The sequence below is a fragment of the Manis javanica genome, chromosome 6, assembly GCF_040802235.1.
Source record: "Manis javanica isolate MJ-LG chromosome 6, MJ_LKY, whole genome shotgun sequence".
Taxonomy (NCBI): domain Eukaryota; kingdom Metazoa; phylum Chordata; class Mammalia; order Pholidota; family Manidae; genus Manis; species Manis javanica.
Window position 1 is genome coordinate 62,806,777 of NC_133161.1, and position 24,183 is coordinate 62,830,959.

At 36.7% G+C, this 24,183-nt stretch overlaps 1 protein-coding gene and 1 long non-coding RNA gene across 5 annotated transcripts in view; one reads left to right on the forward strand and one right to left on the reverse strand.

The window, feature by feature from the left end:
* Positions 1-24,183, forward strand: part of LOC118972653 (uncharacterized) — a 119,921-nt gene that overhangs the window by 43,050 nt on the left and 52,688 nt on the right. The window lies entirely within an intron of this gene.
* Positions 4,285-24,183, reverse strand: part of PHF14 (PHD finger protein 14) — a 199,670-nt gene continuing 179,771 nt past the window's right edge. The window contains exons 18-19 of one of the 3 annotated variants that reach the window (XM_073238773.1): positions 4,638-4,686; positions 4,286-4,528 (exon numbers count right to left, since the gene is read on the reverse strand). In XM_073238773.1, coding sequence (XP_073094874.1) covers positions 4,663-4,686 — 24 coding nt within the window. In that variant the 3' untranslated portion in view covers positions 4,286-4,528; positions 4,638-4,662. Of the gene's footprint in view, positions 4,687-17,688; positions 17,888-24,183 lie in introns of those variants that run through there. The other 2 variants (XM_073238772.1, XM_073238771.1) reach the window with 2 other exon arrangements.

Here is a 24,183-nt window from a genome sequence, read left to right on the forward strand (position 1 = left end):
TGCTTTGGCTGTTTGGCATACAAATTTTAGGATTATCTGTTCTGGTTTTGTGAAAGATGCTATTGTTGTTTTGGTAGGGGTTGCATTTTAACAGTATTCTTCCTATCCATGAGTTTGGAATATCTTTCCTTTTATTTGTGTTGTCATCAATTTCTTTCATTAATGTCTTATAGTTTTCAGAGTACAGGTCTTTCACCTCCTTGGTTGGCTTTATTTGTAGGTATTTTCTTCCTTTTGTTACATTTATAAATGGTATTGTTTTTTTAATTTCTCTTGTTAATTTGTTATTCATGTATAGAAATGCAATAGATTTCTGTATGTTGACTTTGTATTCTGTAACTTTTCTGAAGTCATTTATTAGTTCTAAGTTTTTTAGTAGAGTCTCTAGGGTTTTTTGGTATATGGTATCATGTCATCTGCAAATAGTGGTAGTTTTACTTCTTCCTTACAAATTTGCATGCCTTTGATTTATTTTTCTTGTCTGATTACTGTGGCCAAGACTTGCAGTACTATATTGAATAAAACTCTTGGGAGCAAGTCCAGCATCCTTGTCTTATTCAGATCTTAGAAGAAACACTTTCAGCTTTTCACCATTGAGTGTGATATTGGCTGTGGTTTGTCAGTTATGCCCATCATTATGTTATGGTATGTTCCCTCTATAGCTACTTTGTTGAGAGTTTTTATCATGAAATAGGTGCTGAATTTTATCAGATGCCTTTCAGCAGCTAGTGAGATGGTCATATGGTTTTATCCTTGCTTTTATTATTGTAGTGTATCACATTTCTTGATTTATAGATGTTGAACCTTTCTTGCATCCCTGGAAGAAACCCTATGTTATCTTGGTGAATCATTCTTTAATGTATTTTTGAACTTGGATTGCTAATATTTTGTTGAGGATATTTTATCTTTGTTCATCAGGGATATTGGTCTATAAATTTCTTCTTTTATTCTGTTTTGTTTTGGTACAAGGTAATGCTGGTCTGATAGAATGAAAGTGGAAGAATTTCTTTGTCTTTTAATTTTTGGAATTCTCTGGAAAGGATTAAGTACTAACCCTTCTTTAAATATTTGGTGCATTTCCCTTTGAAGCCATCTGGGCCTGTACTTTTTTCCTGATCTGTTCTTCTGTATCCTCTAATCTGATATTGTCATTTCACATATTGTATTCTTTAGCTCTGACTGGTTCTTTGTTATATTTTCTATCTTTTTGTTAAATTCTCACTGAATTCATCCATTTTTCTCTCCAGTCCAGTGAATCTTTACAACCATTACCTTGAGCTCTTTATTAGTTATATTGCTTATCTCTGTTTTGTTTAGCTCTTTTTTTTTCTGACATTTTGTCTTGTTCTTTTGTTTGGTACATATTCTTCTGTCTCTTCATTTTGTTTCTGTTTGTTTCCGTGTATCAGCTAGGTCAGTTTCATCTCCTAGTCTAGAAAGTAGTGTAGAAGGCATCTTGTGGTGCCCCCTAGGGCCATCCCTTCTGATGACCAGAAGCAAGTGTTCTATAGGTGTCCCTTGTATGGGCTGCATGTACCTTACTATTGTGGTTGGGCCACACCTGCTGCAAGCATTCTGGTGGGTGGGTCTGGCCCTTAGCACAGCTGACAGCACTGACCAGCCATGACTACTGTGAGTGCAGTAGTGAACATGGCTGCCCCCAGCATGGCTGGCTGTGAGTCCCAGCTGTCACCACTGTGGGTGTGCTGCTGGGCAGGGTGGGCCCTCAACCCTGTTCTCTGCAATAACTGATCTTGACTGCTGTGGATGCACTGTTGGGCAGGATTTGACTCAGGCCTGGCTGGCTGAGAGGCCTGGCTATATGTACTGCAGACATTCTGGTGGGTGGGGCTAACTCTTCCCCTCCTCTGAGCTACCTGCCAGGTATGGTGGGGCAGGAATTACTTTGGAGGGGTGTCTGCAGGAGTGAGTGGTTTGGGTGGGGTAAGTCCACAGGGGATGCTGGGGTGGGGCTAGCATGGTAGATGGAGAGTGTCAGATGCAGGTGGACAGCCAGCTAGGCTGAAGGAGGACAAGAAAACTTTGCTTGCCAGCACTTCCATTCCTGGAGAACTGCATATCACTGCTCCTCTGGTGCATGTCCTAAAATTAGTCAACCAATTTCTTTCACATACAACCCAGGTGCATTTTAATCTGCTCCTGTGCTGGGTCTCAGACCACGGATACAGCACACACCAACCTGTTAAGAAAGGAGATCCAGTTTCGAATAGCCCTTAAGCCCTCTTGGAGTTAAGCCCCACTGACTTTTGAAGGCTCCCAGAGTTAAGTTTTTCTGATTTTCAAAGCCAGACATTTTGGGGGTCTATCTTCCCAGTGCACATCCCCAGGGCTGAGGGTGCCTGGTTTGGGGCTATCATGATCCCTTCACTCCCTCCTGCTTGTGGTTTGCCTTGCAGGATAGGGTGGCTGGGGTTGGATACTGACCACATCTCTGTCCCTTTTTCCTTCTTGATGTAGTCTTCTCTTTATGTCATTAGCTGTGGAAGAGCTCTTCCGCTAGTCTTTAGGTAGTTTTCAGAGTGAGTTATGTTATCGGTAGTTGTCGCCTCCACATGCCTATGGAGGAGGTAAGCTTCGGAGCCTCCATCCTCTACCTGCAGCTTCCTCTGCTCTCTTCCTTTCCCAGTATCTTTCATTCAGAGGCAGTGAAGCACTTGGGTATCCTACTTAACCTTTTCATATGCAGTGTAACTATTAAATATACTTTAGGAATGGACAGAAGGAGCCATAGTAAGGTCGGTTGGTGTGTTTCAGTTCCTATAATGATTTATGTCATTTAAATGATATTGGTTTCTATAAATATTTTTCAGCCATATCATTATTTATTAGAAAAGTACTTTCTGATTGCCAGAATCTCAATCGTCTTTCTGTAGACATCTGATGAGCTAAAACAGAATGGTTTGCTCTTAAATGCTTAGAGGTTAAGGATGCAACTTGAGCAGGCTTACACCTCAGGAATTTGAGTTACATGTAAATCCCTCTTTATAGAGGTGAGAATCTCTATAAATGGAAGCAAATAAAGTGTTACCTCAAAGGGCAGAAGCAAAGGGGTTGATTAGCTATCTTCCCACTAGGGTGGAGAAAGCCCACCTGATGGTGTGGCATTTAAAGCACACTGGACTCGGAGCTCCAACCCTGGGTTCAAGTTCTAGTTCTGCAACTCACTGAAACTAAGTATAGTCTCCTGCTCCTATAAAATATGAGTATTAACTCCCTTTCCTTTTGAGTGGTTGTGAGGACTCAGTGTGATCATATTTAGCAACACACAGTGTTCCCTCATCACCCACTCCCTCCTTGCCTTGCAGTAAGAATGAACTCTGTGTGTTCACCCAGAGCTCTTTAAGCTTCTTTCTTTCTTTGTGATTGGCTGCTGTGCTCAGGCTTCAGCAACAGCAGCTCGGATCTTTAGGTTTTATTTTGTCCCAGGAGATGTCCTAGCCCTATCCTTGAACATACTTCATTTTGCATTAATTGCCTGAGAGGAGACTTTCACTTATGAATAATTTGCCCATTACTGGCTTACTGTATTTTCCAAAGATGGCTACATCAGTTTCTACCATCCTGTAAGCTCTTCTGCAGTGTGAAAGGAAAAAGGAAAATTTGGTTTGAGAAAAAGTTTATTACCCAGTCTCGTCGTTCACTTTCTCAACATAGACACCAATGTTTCAAATTATAGCTTTGTTTGTCATCTAGAGGTTCTAGATGGATCGTGGGGCGAATGTCTTTCTCTGTAATGTGGCTTCTCTCCAGGAGTATTCTTGGGCAGGTTAGTTTGGGAAAAAAAATATATAAGGAAGTCAGAATCTGTAAATTGAATCCCTTTAAATTACCACATGCAAGTACTTGTTGCGGGTTTTAATGTTCTGCTAGGGGATACATTCCTCAGCTTGAAGGCTATTGATCTTTGCAACCACTATTTTGTGGTATCATAATTTGAAAATTAGTTTTATAAGATAGTACTAGAAGTTAAAAAGTAAAAATGGGGCTGGTCTCTATAGTGGAGAACAAATTCAAATAATTCTGATTTAATGAAGTTTACTCATTGTATTTCTCAGGATGCAGTGTGGCTCTCTAAGGGAGTGAAGGATAAAGACTACAACATTCTACACACTGATTTGAATGTGAAACTTTTTTTTCCCGTGGGGCCTGATATGAGAGACAAGTGTTCAATCAACTACACATGCTTTTGGAAGCTCTGACTGTTTTAGCTATCTATTACTGTGTAACAAAGTACCACAAATTCAGCTTAAAACAACACATTTATTATCTCACGGTTTCTGTGGGTCGGGAGTCTGGGCACACTTCATTTTCTGCAAGGCTGCAGTGAAGATGTTGTTTGGGGCCTCTTCTGATTGTTTGTTGAGAAAGGGTTCATTCCAGTCAGGTCATTGGCAGAATCCGTTCCCTGTGGTTGCAGGCTTTGTGTCCCCCTGTGGTTGCAGGCTTTGTGTCCCCACTGGCTGTCGGCTGGGGGTCATCCATGGTCCCTCGTTGCCGCTTGGTCCTCCTCTCATCAAGATCAGCAAGTCAGCCAAATTTGACAAAATTTTGTCTCTTGACAAAATTCATGTTGCCATCTTATGTACATAATTACATAAACGTAGTCATGTTCATACCTTCATTTTCGTCAAAATTAGTTGCTTAGAAGCAAGTCATAGGTCTCACCTGCAGTCAAAAGGAGGAAGTTTATGCAAAGCCATGAGTATTGAGGTAGGAATCATGGAGGTAAGAATTGCCAAGCTCTTTTCACAAATGACTTTGTCAGCAACCCACACTTGACTAAAGTGCTGGAGACTTGAATAAACTCTAACATGGCTTCTATCAGCTCAAGGCTATTTCATTAAGATAACAACCTCAGCCTCCTTCAAATGGCTTGCTGAGGAAGCTCAGGGCTTCCAGAAGAAGTTGCTGTTTCTTTAGCTGAAATCTATCTCTAGGCTTCTTATCTCCCTTTGTGTAGAGCATTTACTGTACAAAACTTGCCACTGTGTGTCTTTCCTCTGTCCTTTTGAGATGTGTCTTCTACACCTCAGAAATGTCTTTCTCAAGGACCTGGGAGCCATCCCTGTGAAATGGAATCATCCAGACAGATGGGGTCCTAGTCTCGCCTTCTCTGTGGGAGGGCAGGAGCCTGACTTGTGTTAGCACAAGTCAGCACACCTGGGTGGCCTAGCACACTGACTGGCCTCCCTTCACCGACCTCCCTTCACAGCATCCTTCAGTGCTTTAGCACACCCAGATTTAAAAGGTATCCCACAAAGTAGTGGACTTTAGTATTGAAAAGAATCACAGGCAGAGCAGTACAGTCTAGACTGTAGCTCTGGCTCTGTGACATAAACTAGCCTGGGTGGTTAGTGGACAGGAATGAATTCCTCAGGCACTTTAGGAGAAAAGAAAGTTTCAGCCTTACTGGGAAAGAAAAACTGGACTGGAATTCAGTAAAACACCATTACTCCCCACTCCAGCCCCTCAACAGGAGTTCACTTTTTCTGCTTCAGGAACCAGGAGAATCCCAAGCAGAAATATTCCACTCATCCAGTTCAAGCCTGAGGTAGAGTAGTTGATAAAATACAAGGAGGGTCTGGAATTGTGGCTTTACAGGGTATGTTAGCCAAGCACAGGCACACATGACTTGAGGAGATTTTTTGGGCCCTTCAGTTAGGGAATCTCTTTGAGGCAATGTTGTGTGTAGAAGCATTCACAACACATGTGTTCTTTCTGGACTCCTCTACCAGGCCCAATGTCAACCAAAGGAGAGGGGCCTGTTTCTTATGCTTTCCTGCAAGGAGTGGGGTGACTGTCTAGCAGACCTCTCTCCTCTGACCCTGTGAAGGCCAGTTCTTCTCCTCCCCTCCCAAGTCTGCACCTGCAGCCCAGCTTGTCTAAGGGTGAATGTGCTGCATGGATCCTAATGCTCTAAATCAGGGAGAGAAAGACTTTGAACAGGTTTTGAATGAGTACAGACCAAAAGGGTTTTGTAGGTGGTGACATTTTTTTTGTTTTTAAGGAAAGCGCACAGTTTCTTTTACGTTTTGTAATATAATCTACAGAACCAAGAGCTGAGATTTCTCCTTGACGTTTTGTTCAGTGAACTGTGAAAAATGCAAACCTTTACAAGCCAGAGAAATACACCCTGTGTGTGCTTAGAATATTTAAGACCAATCTGTGTCTATTTGATCTCAAAATTTTGGAAATAACATTGTCTTGATTGTATTCCTTAAAAAAAATTAATTGGTTCCAATTCTGTAAGAGTGTTTTAAATAAACAAACAATTATTTCCCTAGTTTTGCATTATTACCTTTAGTATTTCAAATTATGACATTTGTGTCATTGCAGTACCATTACATAGTATTCTTGAAAAACATGCTTCTTGGGGAAAGTAATATTCCAAAGCTATGGTAATTCTAAAACAAAATTGAACACATATAGATTTTTGACTCCTCTTTTATATTTCATTTTTGCCCCTGAGATTTAGACCTACTTTTCAGTAAAACTGTTTCTTCTCATTGATACAGTTCCATTTATATTTTTAATCCATTATTGGTTTTGTTCTAGAATTTTCACTTTAACACTGTTCAGACCATATGAAGAAGCCCGGGGCTTGCTCTGGGTGTTGGTCATCAAGCTAGAAACTTGTACCTCAAGCACCTTCTCATTCCGGATCTCTGCAGACATTCATGTTCCTCATGCTCTGAGTTTCCATCACCATGTATAGCTTCTCTGAGCCACTTGACTAAAATTACTAGTTTTCATTTTCTTTCTTTAGTAAATTATAATATCTTTTAAACTTTGGGAGTAAGCTGTTTTAATGAAATTATAAAGGATGATATAGAGAAAAGATATTCCATAAATTTGAAACTATTTGAGAAAAAAGTTATTTGATATCTATTAAGTACTAGAACACTTATGTCCATTACTTATTTAATCTTCATGTGGTAGATACATCTCAGTGGCCCTGCTCTGGGAGAAATGTCCCCCTGCAATGGCCCTAGCTGCTGCTGCTGCGTTTGGAGCCTACCACCCCTGCCCTCAGATGCTGGTGTGGGCAGACATGTGCTCCAGACCTGGGCCAGCCAGGTCACCTCATTTGAGACTTGAGAATTAGTTAGTACAAGCTTCTAGAATTAGAAGATTAGGGGCCTGTTATTGTTAGTTTAGATCCTATGCTGATGAGTAATCAGAAAAAAGGGGTTTTCACGGAGAGAAAGAGAAGGACACCAATGTTACGTAAGGAAAGTAAGTAGAGGGCTACAGAGAAGAGTGCTGCTAGTATCCACCCTGGCCCTTGAAGTCTTCCTGGTTCCTCTCTCCAGCCTGTCTGAGGCTTTCCGGCACTCGGATTCTGTGAGACATCTCTTTGCCCACTCATGAAATATCCCTTTACGTAAATAGGCTTGACTGGATTCTTGTTCCTTATAAACTAAATATGATTAAGAAATTTCACAGTAGTCCTGTGAAGAATTATATTTAAAAATTAGGGCTGCTTTTTGTTAAAGAAATATACTGAAGTTAGGTTTCTCTCTACTGCCTCTAGATACAGTAAAATTAAATAAATGAAAAGAATGTGAAATTATAAGGACAAGAAGAAAAATAAAGTCAAATTTTGAAAGAAATGATAAGAACATGATGAGTGGTCACTGTTGTGGGTTAGCAGAAGTGAGGCCCAGGCACCTGTAAGATCAGATGCGATCAGAACAGTATGTGTCTCAAACCCCATAAAAACTCAAAAAATGGACCCACCAGGCAGGCTAGAGGGCCAGAGTAAAGTGAAGCTGAAAAAGAGCATGAATTAGGAGCAGACATCCAGGTGTACCTCCCCAACCCGCCTCGCCAGGTGTGTCCCTCCAGCTAAAGAAAGCAAGTTCACTCCCTCCCAAGAGCAAATGAGACAGTCTCTGGATGGAGAGAAAGCAGGTTGTCCTGGGGACAGAGAGGAGGCTCCCCACTGACCACTGAGAGGCCGAGTGAGTTCACGTGCTGGGGAGACTCACTAGCCCCGCTGGAACCCTGGCTCCCTCGTGCGTGCTTTCCTGAGACACACAGCTACAGGGAGGAGGCAGTAGCATTCTTCCAGGAGGAAATGACAACAGAGAGAATCAGGAGTGCTCGTATTTAGAGGATTCTCCTGTCTTAGCCTTTGGGGAGAAGTTCACCAACCTAGAAGCTGTTCCATGTGCTCAGGGCCCACTTTTCAAGTGTGGGTGGGCAGTTAAGGATTTCCAGACATTAAAAGAAAGCCTTCAACATGAAAGGGGAGGATGAGGGGAAAAAGGATATGAGGGGGAACAGAAGGGGAAAAAGAGACAATGCAAGATAGCTTTGGCTAAGCGCAGGTTTGGAGCTGCTGTGGATATTGAGGGAGTCTGAATTATACAGAGCAGGATGCGGAACAGAGATGAAAGCTTCATTAGACAAATGAGAGTTTTTGGAAAATTCAGCTTTGTGAGAGAATGGCCTCACATGAGAAAGGCCACTGAATCTAACCAGAGGATGCTATTCGTTTCAGGAGGCAGGACATAGAGGGATATTTAATAATAGAAAAATAAAATTTGATTATTGTAATGGAGGAAAAACTGACTGCCTTGGTTATAGAGAAAGGCAATCAGGGACATTAAAAAATGATTTTACAAATAAACAACCCAATAGAAAAAATGGGCGAAATATTTGAACAAGTACTTCAGAGATTATATACAGATTGGTAAATAGGCATATGCAAAAATGTTCATATCATTTTTCATTAGGAAATTGCAAATTAAAACCACAATGAGATGCTCATTTGAATGGCTGAAGACAAATCAAAATGACAATGAAAAAGGTACCCAGTGCTGGTGAGAATGTAGAGATATGGAGCAACTATACCCATCATATTTTGCTGGTGGAACGTAAAATGTTACAGTCACTTTGGCAAACACTTGGTAGCATCTTATGAGTTGACAGTTGGCTATAAAGGGGCACAAGGGAATTTGGGGATGTGATGGACCTGTCCTCTATTTCAACTGTGATGTCTACCCAACTAAAGGGTTTGTCAAAACACACAGAACTGCAAGGGTGAATTTCACTGTATGTAAATCATAACTTTTTAAAATGAAGAAAATATGAATGAGGTTTCTGGCTTGAGTGACAATTGGAGAATGGTATTGCTGAGGTTAATAGGAAAGCTTGGCTGGGCAACAGACAAGCCTCATGAAATAAGGGCAGATTCTGTCTTGGCAGATAGAGCTTGAGGCTGCATAAATACAGAGAGTTACTAGGGTTGCGGTAGTGGGGCTTTTTATTGCTGACTGGTATTTCATTGAATAATATGTCAGAGTTTATCCATTTGCCAGTTGAGGAACGTTTGAGTTGCTTTCAGGTTTGGGCTACTATTTATAAAGTCTCTATATACATTCATGTGGTTACTGAAAGATCTGAGCAGAAAAGCCAGGGAGGGATCTACGTTCCTAAAATGTAAATCTGATCATGTTATTCCCCTGATTAAAATTCTTCACTGGTTCCTTATTGCCTGCAGCAGTGATTCTGCACTGAGACCACACATTAGAATCACCTGAAGTGCTTTTTAAGTTGCTGCATTCTTGGCCTACCCCCAGAGATTCTGATTTAATTGATTGTTGGATGGGGCTCAAGTGTCAGTTTTTTTAAAAGATCCTATTGTGATTTTGTTATATTTTTAGGATTAAATCTTTGTTTTTAAAACAACATTAGTGAGATGTAATGCACATACCATACAATTCATCCATTTAAAGTGTTAAATTCAATTTGGATTATCCCATTTTTATAATTGTGCCAAAAATTATGTATCATAAATTATCATTGTAAAGCATATAATTCAGTGGCATTAATTTCATTCACAGTATTATAAACCATCACCATTATTTCATCATCCCCATTTTATTTTAATAAGTGTCCAACTCTACAGAACTAAACCCAAATGCCGTAGCGAACTCCAAAAGCCTTTCAAAAGAAAACCTCATCCCGTCTTCCCAGACTCAGCTCCTGGCTCTTCCTGCCCTTCATTCATTTGGATCCAGATATGCTGAATTGTCCTTATATTTTGAAAACTCTTTACCTTTGCATATTGCTAGTTCATCTCTCTGAAACTTATTCCCACTTCCACTGATAAAATTCCTTGACTTCAAAGCTAGACTCAAGTAGTATTTTTATGGAGTTTTTTCCACCTCTGGGCTTATTTAGCTGCTCCTATCTGATCTGTAATACCCTTTATCAGCCTCTGTTGGAGCACTTAATCATGACAATTTCCTGTTTGTTTTTCTCTTACCCACCAGATAATCTGTCTCCCTCTCACTCTCTCTCAAATGGTAAAGTTGCAATGTGAACATGTAACTCTATGAGGCCGTTCTTGGAGAAGATCTGCCAAGAAGAGTCAGCTGATCCACATCAGACAGTGATATGAATGAGAAGTAAACTTCAGTTGGCATTTCAGGGATTGTGTCTTTCTACAGTGTAGCCTCGCCTAGCCTAATACACTCATAAAGAATTCATTCCACATTTGACAGCTGCTCTCTTGCGATAAAGCTAAGTGGAGAATGTGGAACTCTATGGAAAAGAGATCCTGGGTTTGAAGGGAGGTGGAAAGAGAGCGATTTTAGAGCAATCTAGGAAAGACACAGATGTGAAGGAAAGGCCTTGGGCAGAATTCCTAGGGTAGAGAGAGCTGGGCTAGGATGAGAGAAGAAGGAACTCACAAACTGGGTATATCAAAGGGCACTGAAGACCAAGCCTACTAAAAGTTGTTCCTGTCTTTTGGAACTAGACATAGTCAACTGTAAAATTTCAAATCCAAAATCAGTACTTGCCAAATAGATACAGTGTAAAAAAAGGAAATCACCCTGAACAAATGTTCCATTTGTTAATTTGATTTTTACTAACAAGATACATTTTTGAAGGCATTACTGAATGTACCAGCTTTGTCCCTTGATAATATAATCCAAAAGATGTCTTGGTTCAACAGTGCTCTCCTGAAGGTTGAAACATGTTCTCCTATATGATTTGGGGCTCTGATTAGTTCTGTTTTTCTGCCTAAGATGCAAAAATACAAGTGTGAACCAAGATTCTGTATAATTTCTGCTCCTTATATCATCACCATTAAAAAAAATTTTAAATAAGTATCTTCTTTGGAATCTCACTAAAAATGTGGCCAGATGTGCAGGAGGCAGAGTATATTGTTGTCCATTACCATAATCTTCCATTACCATGTTAACCTATTGACTGTCTTGCCTTACTAGAAAACAAAACAGATGGTGCATGTTATAGGAAAACATGTATAAATTAAACACAGGCAATCAGAAATAAATTGTTGAAAGGAGAAAAATGTTAGAAAACTTTACAGTCTGGCAACTGCTTTAAGGTAATTTGGCAGAATAGAGAGAGCAAAAAGTTTATAGATAGAGCAGGCATGGCAAAAATCTTACAGATTGTTGAGTCTCAGTTATGAATACGTGGAGATTCATTGTACTTTCTCTCTGTGCTTATTTGTGTATGTCTGAAATTGTCAGTGCTAATAAATGTTAGAGGGATCATAAACTTACGGATAAAATACCTTCAAATATTTGCATAAATTTAAGGACACAGCTTAATAGAATTCAGTTCCTTAGTCACAGAATTTCATTGTATATTGTAAAAAAATAATAGTGGTATTTTGCAAATGAGAGGTTTGGTTCTTCCTTCAGACACCTCTTTCACATACATTATTTCATCATGAGCATAGAATGACAGATTCCTGCAGCGTCATTACCTCCTTCTGATACTATTTAATAAGCTGCCTTTCTCATTGCCCTGAAATCCGAATATCCTGGAAGAGTTCATCTATCTTTAAAAGCCACAATAATCTTGTCACCTTTAGAATTAGACTTAATGTTGAAAATGATAATGGTTGGAACTGACATGAATCAGGGAGATCTACATTTTCTGCTCCTGAGTATCAACAAGGAAGGTTATCATATCCACACACACATACATCTGATTCAATTATCTATTATTTTCTGGGAATCATATCTAGTGCTTGTGGCTTCAAACATGGATATGAAAATAGTGTCCTTTTTACTCCTTTGACAGTATATCTTACTTTCTAGAGTGAGATATTTAGCATGCTGTAGGTATAAATGAAAGACATAAACTAAGAGACAAAACTGAACCTTTCAAACGTTAATGTGGGGTTGGCTGTTATTATGAGCCTAATGATACCAAGTGCACACAAGAACACGTAGGTGTCCTGCTGGGAAGCCAATGATCTAGCTCTCATCTTGACTGCAGGCAAAGAATATCTCATTAAAGCTGTAAATTTCATGAGTCTGTTCCCAAATTTAAAACCCTTAAGGAAAATGGCTTTCATGGTTCAGCAGTTTTAAAGGGTTGTACTTACTTGGCTTTATAACAAGGAAATTAATAGTTTTTCTAAAACAAATCAGAATTATGCCACAGTTGCATGTGCTTTCATGCTGTTGTTGTTAGCACTTAGCTTCCTCTCTAGATAGCAAAACCATGGACTCCACATTGAATTCACCATGGGGAGATGTTTATTACTTGCCTTGATGCTCAGAATAATCTGGAATGGGAATGAGATTTGCTTTTTCATGGTTATGTAAAAAATGTTTTCTTGAGCTAGTGGGAAATGGAGGAGGTTTCTAGTCAACCTTTACTATTCAGAGTGAATCTTACTTAGCCTATGATCAGGAGTAAGTTGCTCCAGTGCCATGTGGTGTTAGTATACAACTAGTAGAAATGTGTGCAGGTCTCAGGGACCCAAGGCACTGGTAAATGTAAAATGATTAATTGAACTTATTTCATCTTTCTTGGTGGACTTTGGAATACATTTTATGTAATTGTGAAAATTTCGTAATATTTGTAGGAAATACTCTTTTTTTTGTATGCATTCAACTTAGAAGCAATCAATTTTTGCATCTGGCAAGAATAAGACAAATGATAACAGATGTAGTACAGATACATCAAATGCCTCCAAATGTTTAAGCTTAGAGGAAAGTCATTAGTGATTGTTTTACAGGAAGAGTATACATATTATACAAAATGAGGAGTGAGAATTACAACTTTTCAAAAAATATTATAGAAGTAAAACTCCTTAGCTCACTTCATTTAATCTGGATGATCTGAAAGTTACAAAAAGCCCATTATACCCTGGTGTGTATGGAAATCAAACTCAAGGCAGTTCATAGACACTGAAAAGGTGGAGTAACTGGGCACATATCTTGCTTTCTCCCTCACTCAAGCTTTCTAAATTAAGTAATTTATTCAAAAGATAGAGTTATGATACAAAACTAAACATTGTTTTACTGTATTTTTAACTGAGAAGGCCATTCAAAAAATTCACTGAAATAGAACATGAAATCATTAAAAAGCTTTAACTGTATTAAATATTTTCAGATAGGACATCACACTGTTTCATGGATGCTGATTTTTTTGTGTTATTTCATTTCTTTTTAAACTTTCATTAGCATCTTTGTAGACAGTGATTACTTCTAACTTACACGCTGTTAAAAATACTATTGCACGATACATTCAGTTTCACTGGAAAACAAGTCAAGGATTAAACACTAACTTTATGAACCAGGGTACACATCTTAGTGTGAAAAATAGCTTCTGAGCATAAGAACTATGAAGTACTTATATTTAAAAAGAAAAAAACATTGTCTCCTGTATTTGCCCATTCTGAATATTATGAATAAGGTTTAAAATATTCATGTACAAAATTTGTGTGGGCATATACTTTCACTTATCTTGTGTAAAAGTCTATGGTGGAGTTACTGAATCAGATATTAAGGGTATGTTTAATCTCATGTGGAATTTCCCAATAAAATTTGCAGATTGTAACACCACATGTTTATTATTGCAGTTTCCATGCAGCCTGAGTCTGGACATGGTTTAGTTGAGTCCTTTGTATTTCCAGTTGCTTCATAACTTTACCAACATTTCACTTATAGACTTTAAATTATAGTCCAAGACTGTTCAGTAGAAATACATCTGAGGACCACATAGGTGATTTCAAATTTCCAAGAAATCACATTAAAAAAGTGAAAGTAGTTGAAGTTTAATCATAAATTTTATTTTACCAAATCTATCAACATATTATCATTTCAGCATATAATCAGAATAAAATTGAGGTATTTCACATCCTTTTGTATAATAAGTCATCGAAATCTTGTATGTATTTAATTCTTACAGCATATCTCAACTTAGACTAGTCATATTTCAAGTGCTAAACCGCCACTTATGGCTAGTGGTTGCTGTATTGGACAACACAGTTATGGACATTTTAGTGGGTATACAGTGGTGATTCATTTGGTTTTAATTTGCACTTTCTTGATTACTAAATTATGGTTGAACATATTTCCATGTACTGACTGGCCTTTTGTATGTCTTCTTTTGTATAATGTCTATTCAAATGTCCAACAACAGGTGAATGGGTACACAAATTATGGTATTTTTTTCATACAATGGAAAAGTACTCAGCAATAAAAAGGAATCAACTACTGATTCATGCAATAATCTTGATGAATCTAAAAATATTATGCTGAATGAAGACAGCTAGACAGAAAAGAATACATATGAAATGACTGCATTTGTATGAAATTTTGGAGCAGACTAATCAAAGTAAGCAGCTTAGTGGCTATAGTAAGAGGGTGTGAATGATTGCAAACTACATGAGAGAACTTATTGGAGTGATAGGAATGCTTTACATCTTGATGGTAGTAGTGATTATGTAGATATACATTTGCCAAAGTTTATTGAACTGCATATTTAAAATGGGTAATGTTCTTGTATGCAACTTATACTCCAGTAAAACTGAATCAAAGAATAGAAGTAATACATATTAGTAGCATATGCTATGTAATTTGCAAGCCAATGCAAAGTAAATCTGAGGGCCCTTATTTACAAAGTTTTAAGAATTTAAAGACAGTGAAAGTTTTGGGAGTTTGTCTATTATTGAATCCTTAGTGATAGGAGAGTGCATGGCATATAGTAGGTCACAATAAAATTCTGTTGAATGAATTTAAGAACTTGGGCATCTTAGTGTCCAACAATTTCCATTTGAGAACATTAACACCTCTCCTTACTTCTGCTGCTTGTTCCATAGACCTGCAGAAAGAGCAGAATTCTGAATACAATTTAAGAAAAATGGTGTTCATAAGTATGATATACACAAATACTGATTAAAAGTTGTTTTATTTGTAAATTCTTTGGAGATATGAAGAAATATAGCTCAATAACTACCCTGAAGAAAATACAATTCAGTTGAGTGGGTGGAGATTATGCAGGCATCATTGAAGTATAAAGGAATTTTGTCCCTAAAGGAAAAAGTCATTGTCTTCTTTAGAAATCAGTGTTTAGATCATATTTCAGTTATCCTAAATAAGGACACTAAATAAATGTAGTCGATATTGCCAAAAGCTTTTTATTGGGGCTTTTCTCTGGTATTCCTTAACATAACTGAATTGTTGTAAGAGGGCATGTGGACTGAATTAAATAATGCATTATGGACCCAAACCAAAACTTGCTGGGTTTTGATCTGTGACTTCTAGTTTCCAGAACTCCGAAAATATAAATTTCTGTTGTTAAAGCCACGTAGCCTGAGGTATTTTGATATGGAGGCCTGAGCTAACAAAGACTACAACATGTAATAGTCATTGTTACATAAATATATGGTATCCATAATTTGATTTAAATGAAGTGACCAGCTTAATCAGTCACATACTGTGAGCAGCCTTGCAGCATTTTAACAAGATTCCTATGTATGTGCTTATAGCATGGATCTAAGGACTGAAAGAATTTGAGAAATTCATATGGCAGATTTTCCCTAGAGGAAATTTGCAGTGATTCTACTTTATTAGTCACTAGGCCAACAGGTAAAAAACATTAAAAAATTTTTAAAAAAGAAAAACTAGGGTTTTAAATAGTTAAAGTATCACTTAAATAGAAATATTTAAAATGTCTGTCAGGTTGCTAAGTGTCACTGTACCTCCCATACTCAACACTTACTTTAGAAATGAAAGTATTAAGAGATGAGGTGACAGCACTAATAACTGAATTTTAACAGTCTACTGGAAAAAATGGCCAAAAGGTGATTGAAAAATCATTAAAGAAGCAATAAGATGCTTTCCTACTTGTTGTTCCATCATAACTCAATGTGAGAAAGATAATGCAGGCTTTTCATGTTCTGGAATGGGGGAAATGGTAGTTGTAATTGTTCCACTTACTTCACTAAAGCCAAAGCCTTCAAAATGAATTAATCATTGCTAAGAAGTTGGGAAAGAGAACTAATGGAGACCTAGCAGCTGATGAATGAGGTGCTGGTGCAGAAGACTATATTTTGGGGCAAGATGGTAGATTGGAAGCAGTGTGGTATGAATGGGTAGTTCAGTGACTAAATGTGACGTTCTGAGGTGTGACTGCTTGGGTGTGAGGTCTTGCTTTGCCAGTTACACTCTGTACCCTTCGTTAACTTATTTCCTCTATCTAAACCTCAGATTAGTCATTGGTAAAAAGGAAAAAGTAATAGTAACTGTCTTATATGTTGATAGGGATGGTGGGTGGCCTAAAGCTATGACATGAACGATGCATTATTGCTTATTACAGAGGCCCTCTTCAGACTCTGACCCGTCTCCTCAGGCTTTTCTTTGGTTCAAAATCTTTGCTCCAGAATTCATCTAGGCAGTCTAATCTGTGGGATACAGTTGTCTTCCTGGTGTCCACAGTTGGATTATCTGAGGCTGTGTGTCAGTGCACTGTCTACTGGCAGGTTTTCCTATTTCAGTCGGCTGTAGCATAGCTGCCAGTAGGTCCTGCTGTCACACCTCTATTGAGCTTGTCAGAATTCCTGTGATAATATGGCTCCAGGGCAAGTGCAGACTCCTTTCTCACAGGGAAGTTGTATTGCTAGCATTTTGTTATAAGCCTTCCAAAGTTTTGCCTCTCACTTTAAGAAACTGTACCTTAAAAACTCAAAGACATCTGCCAAAAACATTTGGCTTTGCAAATAACAAGTAGATTGCTTGTTCCTGCCATAGTTGGCAAATGATAATTTAGGAATTAGAACCGAAGTGATAAGTAAAATGGCTGGTTATTGAGAACTCTTATGGATAGGGATAAAGGAATTTTAGACAATTACTAAGCCAAAGAAACATACATGTGGGACTGTTCTTGTAATATCAGGGAAAGTGTGGGCCCAGCATGAAGTGTCCTTAGTAAATATTGTCTAAATTAAAAGCTGTGGTACTACTTTTGCCACAGGCAATGTTAAATTATTTCCTCTTAGCCCTTTACCTGCAATCCCAGTGTACTGTGTGATACATAAGTTCAAGAAATCAGAAAATAGTATTTAATCTTGTGGCAATGGTTGATTTTAAGTGTTTTCACATGCAAGCATTCCCTATTCATTCTTGAACTATGTTGGCTTTTCTCTATATTAATAATTGGAATTCTGTTAAGGCCCTTGACAAAAACAACAGAAACTAGTAAGGGGAAAAAGACTTTCAAATTTTTCTTTTAGGTCACCTAGATGTGTTAACACAGGTCACACAGAAAATTCTGTCTCGACTTTCAAATTTCAATTACTAGTTTAAAAATGTGTATTTTAAAGGTTTAGCTTTTAGTTTAAATTGCTCTAAAAAACATACAAATTCCAAATGCAAGCTCCTATTTCATTTTCAATGACTTTATTGAGAACATTGTGCAAATTAGATTTTACATTTATCATTTTACAATTAGAAATTTATCTGCTACTACGTAGGTTGCAAACTTTCAAAACACTACAGAAAATCCTTTATTTCTTTGGATTTTTCTGTTCCATGCTGAGCTCCTGAGATAAATTTTTTCTTTCAGCTTCATTTTCATCTTCCTGTGAAATAAATTTTAGAAAACATTAAAATATTAACTTTAGGGCATTTTATCAGGTACACTTAATACATTTTATCTCTCTGGAGAATTAACTGTTGTGATCCCAGTAGTCCTAGGAAAAAGGCTATAAACAAAATGATAAAATTATGTAACATTTAGATGCTTATAGTGGGTGCTGCTTTATACTACACATTGGCTAAAATTGTCTGTGTTATGTTTTTAAAAGCAACATATTTTATCAGTGTCCTAAAAATTACCTTAGGAAACATGTGCCACTAAAAAGTATCCTTTCTTAGGTGGTAAATCAGATATTTTTACTTCACTGTTTGATAAAAAATAATAAATTTAACTTCTGAGACACTCTATGTGCTCCAGCATGGTATTTTCGTCCCATCTAACAAACTTTCTTGACAAGTCCATCAATTTTCCAGTTACTTGTACAACCATATGTTATGTGAACATCAGTCCGCTCTAAAGTAGGATACATGGGCATGTCCAGCTTACAGTCTTCTACAGTTTCGAATCTAAGTGGTGGCCTCATAATTTACAGCAGGTTCCTGTGGAACATGGTGAATAAATGAAGTGACATCATAATGTCTACTTCCATAGGAATGAAGGCCATTTTTTGTTCAGTATTAAATGGTGACCTCTAAAGTATAATAGTGAGTCTGGGAAAATATTTCATCTTACAGTTTGTAACCCATCTCATCATATATGTTCCTTCAATACCCAGGTACAAAGCAATCTTTCTTTCCTAATATATCTGATTTGTCAAGTAAGGTCTTTCATTTTTATTAACTGAGGTAAACAAAGAGCACTAACTCTTTGGTAAAAAGAGTAAAAGCATGATTACCAATGAAGAATCTCTAGACAAAAGTAATACCAGTATCACCAAACACATCATCCTCTATCTCTGTATTTTATAAAACCAAATTCAGTCAAATAATTATTGAGCTTTGCTTAGTAAACTGACTTTATTAAATAAATGCAAATCAAGGTATATGTAATTGTGTTTCATGAAAAACCACATGCTTGCCTATAAACACTAAGGTGAAGCTTTTTTTTAAATATACTTTGTCAACAGCATCTGGATTTAGACTTTGTCAACATCAGGAAAGTAAAGAAATTATCATCATCAAACAACCTGAACCATTATAGTAATGTGAATACAAGGGATGGGGTTTTGAATAACATTTTGGTAATTAATTTTAATATTTTTCAAAGCCTAACAGCCACTCTAAGCTAATTTTTTCCAGTTTATTTATCCAATAGAGATATTTTGATTGATCCTTGAAAACCTATTAATGAGCAGGTAGTTTCCACTTCTAGACAAGAGTTTGCTAGCAATTACATTTTAATTACATCCTAATAAAAAACAAATCTTACTCTGCACTTTCCACTGTTGCTTTCAGGTGAGACACTGACAAAAGTTTTACATTGGCCGATAAAGGTGGCAAGAAATTTTTTGTTAGGTAGCACTGAATTTACCTGTGTGTTCTTATGTTCCTATCATCTAACAGAGCACATTTAGTGTAGAGTTTGAGTCCAATATATGTTGAACTATGTCAAACAGAAGAGTAAAACATGAATAAAAGAAGAGGTCTGCCTACACAAAGGTAATTTGGAAAAGCAAGTTTCCCTCTTTAGCCAATAGTCAAACTTCTAACAGTCTTAACTAGAATAGTATTGAAAACATAAATAAGCAAAAATGTTTGAAGTGACATCATCCAAAATAGCCATTATCAAGCTCATATCCTTTAGTTTGTAGAAGAATGGAGCCTTTGCCATGTGGACGCTATGTAACGTTCCCACCCCAGTATGACTTAGGATTTAACAAGGTTGGTTACCTTGTTTTCTCTAGCAACCTTCAATGCTGCTCTAAGTCAAAAACAGAAATGCAAAGGCTTAATAATGACCCTGAGGACTAGGAAATACCTATATACTTCACTTTCATATTTGACTAACATTCTTAATACAATGCCAGTTTTTTTGTTGTTGAATTTTTCTTAGTAATGAAGTCCTGTTTATAAATGTGTGTCTCTTCTATCATTGCCTCTTCAGGACAATACCAGTAATAAAATTATTACTCTTCAGGGGCAAAACTGCTTCACATTTACTCTATGCAGAGGACTTGTCTTAAAATATCTTGCCTTCCTATCCCTTTAAATCATTTTATAACTATCAAGATCCAATCTCTTTCTTCCTTTATACAAGGATGGCTGTGGTCTGTATGTAGAGAAGGATGGAGGGGTAGAAAGAACATTCAACCCAAATTGCTGTAGTATTATATAACACTTCATAATTGGTATAGTGTAACATCATCAAAATAATAAAAATAACAGTAATAGATTTTATCATTATAAATGAAAGCTTTAGAATTAGGTACAAAAAAGTTTCAGAAAGGACTTTATAGGTTGTTTTGGCTTTTTAAATATTCTTTGAATATTTGTGTTTGTAACATTACAGGTCAATTTTTGTAAGAACTTTATAAACAGTCCAAGATTAATGAAATCATTAAAATAGCTCTGGTGGCAAATGACTGCAGATGACTGTATAATGAATGAAATCACAAAGAAAGGAAAAATTTTACCAAAGTATTTCTTTACTACTAGATATTAAGGGCATGCAAAAAATTCTTCTGATAGATGGCAGGTTTTTGTTACTCTTTGCTGAGATCAGACATCTGTTTGTTTCCCTGTGAAAGAAGACCCTTGCTACACGGGTCATTTTCTTAGTGACGGCCCTGACAAGTTTGGCATTTGTTTCCTGATGTGTTCTGAAGCAGCCAGCAAGAAGATGTACCCTTTGAGGCTACTGGAAAGTAAGCCAGTTTACCTCTTAGTGTTGAAGCTTGTTAATCCATACTCTGGAAAACACAGTGATTGTAACAGCCTTGCAGGTCTTCTTGTTACTTGTGGAATTTCAAGAATAAACATTCCTAAAACAATGAAACCCATAATGCCAAATAGCCAAACATGGTTCCTTAGTCTTCGTGCTTCTTTTACATTCACAGCATTACTGTAGTGAGGAGAATGATAATTTCTAGGTACACATGGACCATGTAATTATGGTCTAATGCTCCAGGTGGCAACATGAGACCAGGAGTTATAGTAATAGAAGAATAAGTAAAAACACTTTCACTTTTACCTAAACTAAACGCCTGTTACTGTTAAATAAAACTTGCAAGATTTTGTTTAAATGCTACTCAGCATGCACCATCAATTTGGAATAGAAGAACTTTCTATTTTTACTTTTAAAAAATTACTTATTTACAAATGACTTAGTTCTCATAATATTTCAAATAATTGATGCCAACTGATAAAACCTACCAATCCTATTTTTCCTTTCTCTTAAGAGGTAATGAACATGGAAGGCCAATTATTTTAGCAATCATATATTGCTCAGGCAATATTTAGGTTCAAGTGACAGGCTATGAGTATATATGACTGTCCTACAGATTGCCAAGTTTTAAATGCTTATATAAAGGGACAACTTTCCCCACTGTTTCTTTATTTTTAAAGATAACTTTATGAGTACCTTTGCAGTGGAAACAAACACCTTTCAAACCCCTCCCAGAACTAGTGATTCAGATTAATAACACCAGTAATACTGTATTACCATTAACTCCTTGGTATGAGTTACTAAAAAGGGCATATTAAACTCTGGTCTGTGGCATATAACCTGTAATAACAATATATAACCTCAATCTCTTGTGATAAAACATCTAACATTATGAAATAATTGAACAGTAAGTAGTCTTCAGTCTTCAAAAGTGTCAGGATTGTGAAAGAAGACAAAACTTGGGTTGAGGAGACTAAGGGGACATGATACTAAGTGCAGTGTGGGATCCTGGATCATAAAAAGGACATTAGTGAGAAAACTGGCAAAATTGGAATACAGTCTGTAGTAGGTATTGGTATTGTCTCAGCATTCATCTCCTGGTTTCTGTGATTTGCTATTCACAGCAGACAGAGATGTATGGTGCCACAATAAATACTAACTTATTGTTATTTCCTATGGTACTTTCTTTAGATTTTATATATTCCTTTCACTAGTCAGAGAAGGAAGAGTTACTGTAATTGGAGTCAAAATAACAGTCAAAATGATCAGTATGCTTTAATAATGGTCCTTTTAAAAATGTTTATATATTGTTTCTGGTGAAAAATATGTAGACACACTTAACCTGTTCATTCATAAGGAAAAGCAACATATATTGTTTCAATCTGTGGTCAAAAACTACTTTGTTTTATTCATTTAAAACATATACCAGCTATAATTCTCAATAGCATTTAAAATTGTGCTTCTAATATAGAAAATATGCTAGTGCTGCACAATGAGTAAAAATTTATCTTAACTGGAAAAATACTGATGATAATGAAAATATTTTAGGCAAAATTAACAGGCTGCATGCTTCAGACTAAAATTAATTAGAGTTTTTAATGTTTTACAATTCCACCATAATTCTTTAAATGGTGCATTTACTTCATAGTAATAAACACTTGGGTCATTAAGTAAAGTGCAAAATGTGTGTGATGTGCTACATTTAACAACCTTTGGCCTTTTTTTCTGTACTTCTGCATTCAGTTTTCCAACGCACTGAATAAGCTGTTGAAGACCACAATTAAATTTCCTGACTTTGCATATTTGAGAGCCTTATTTCATTGAATACCAAAAGGCAATTAATCTACCATTTTACAACTGAGTTCCAACGTTAGTGAGCCATGATAGATACTGAAATGAACTTACAAGAAATGCTTAATTAAATGTACTGTAAAAAGCATACGAGGTTTCTTATAACAGAAGTTGCATATTTAATTAGAAAGTCTATGAATATATTGTAAAACTGAAGTACCTTGGGAGGTTCTTAGTAAACCTAGCTCAAACACATGTCATTAAATAGAATGGAGCTATTTTGTAAATCCCTACCTTTTTTTGCTACTTAGTAATTCAAACAAAATAGTTATAAAAGAAATCTACCTTTATTTAATATTACAAAATCATATCCTTCATTTTATTTCATATATATTTGTAATCAGGTGCACAACATAGTGACTCAACAGTTATGTACATCATGAAATGCTTACCACAAGTAGAGTTACCACCTGTCACCATCAAAGTTATTACCTTATTGACTATATTACTTATGCTATACTTTTCATGCCCATGACTTATTTATTTTGTAATTAGAAGTCTGTATTTCTAAATTCCTTTACCTATTACACCTGTACTCCTACTCATTCCTGCCTTTGGCAACCACAAGTTTGTTTTCTTTCTTTATGAATCCGTTTGTTTTTGTTTTTTTAGATTCCACCTATAAGTGAAATCATATTGTATTTGTCTTTCTCTGTCTGACTTACTTCACTTAGCATAACACCCTGTAGGTCCATCCATGTTGTTGCAAATGGCAAGATTTCATTCTTTTTTATGACAGAGTAATCCAGTGTATGCATATACCACATCTTCTTTATCCATTCACCTGTAATGGGACACTCAGGTTGCTTACATATCTTGGCTATTGTAAATAATGCAATGAACATTAGGGGTGCATATGTTTTTGGTGCATATTGGCAAATTGATGTTTTTGTTTTCTTCAGGTAAATACCCAGAAGTGGAATTACTGGATCATATGGTATTGGTTTTTTTTTATTTTTTGAGGAACCTCGGTATTGTTTTCATAATGGCTGCACCAACTTACATTTCCACCAGCAGAGCATTTTCTCCATTTCTTTGCCAACACTTGTTATTTCTTATATTTTGGATACTAGCCATTCGGACTGATGTGAGGTGGTATCTCATTGTGGTTTTGACTTGCATTTACTTAATAATGAGTGATGTGGATCATCTTTTTCATGTGTCTGTTGGCCATCTGTTTGTCTTTTTTGAAAAAATGTCCATTTAGGTCCTCTGCCTATCTTTAAATCAGATTTTTTTTGATGTTAAGTTGTATGAGTTCTTTATATATTTTGGATATTGAGCCCTTAGTGGGTATGTCATTTGCAAATATATTCTTCCATTCAGAGGGTTTCTTTTTCATTTTGTTGATGGTCTTTTGCTGTACAGAAGCCTTTTAGGTTGACGTAGTCCTAGTCCTACTTGTTTGTTTTTGTTTTGTTTCCCTAGGCTGGGGAGGTATACCCAGAAAAAAACTGCTAGTGTTGATGTTCAAAAGTTCACTGTTTTCTTTTGGGAATTTTATAATTTCAGGTCTTTACATTTAGGGCTTTACTTAATTTCAAGTTAATTTTTGTGTATCGTATAAGAAAGTGGTCCAGTTTTTCCAACTTGACTTATTGAAGA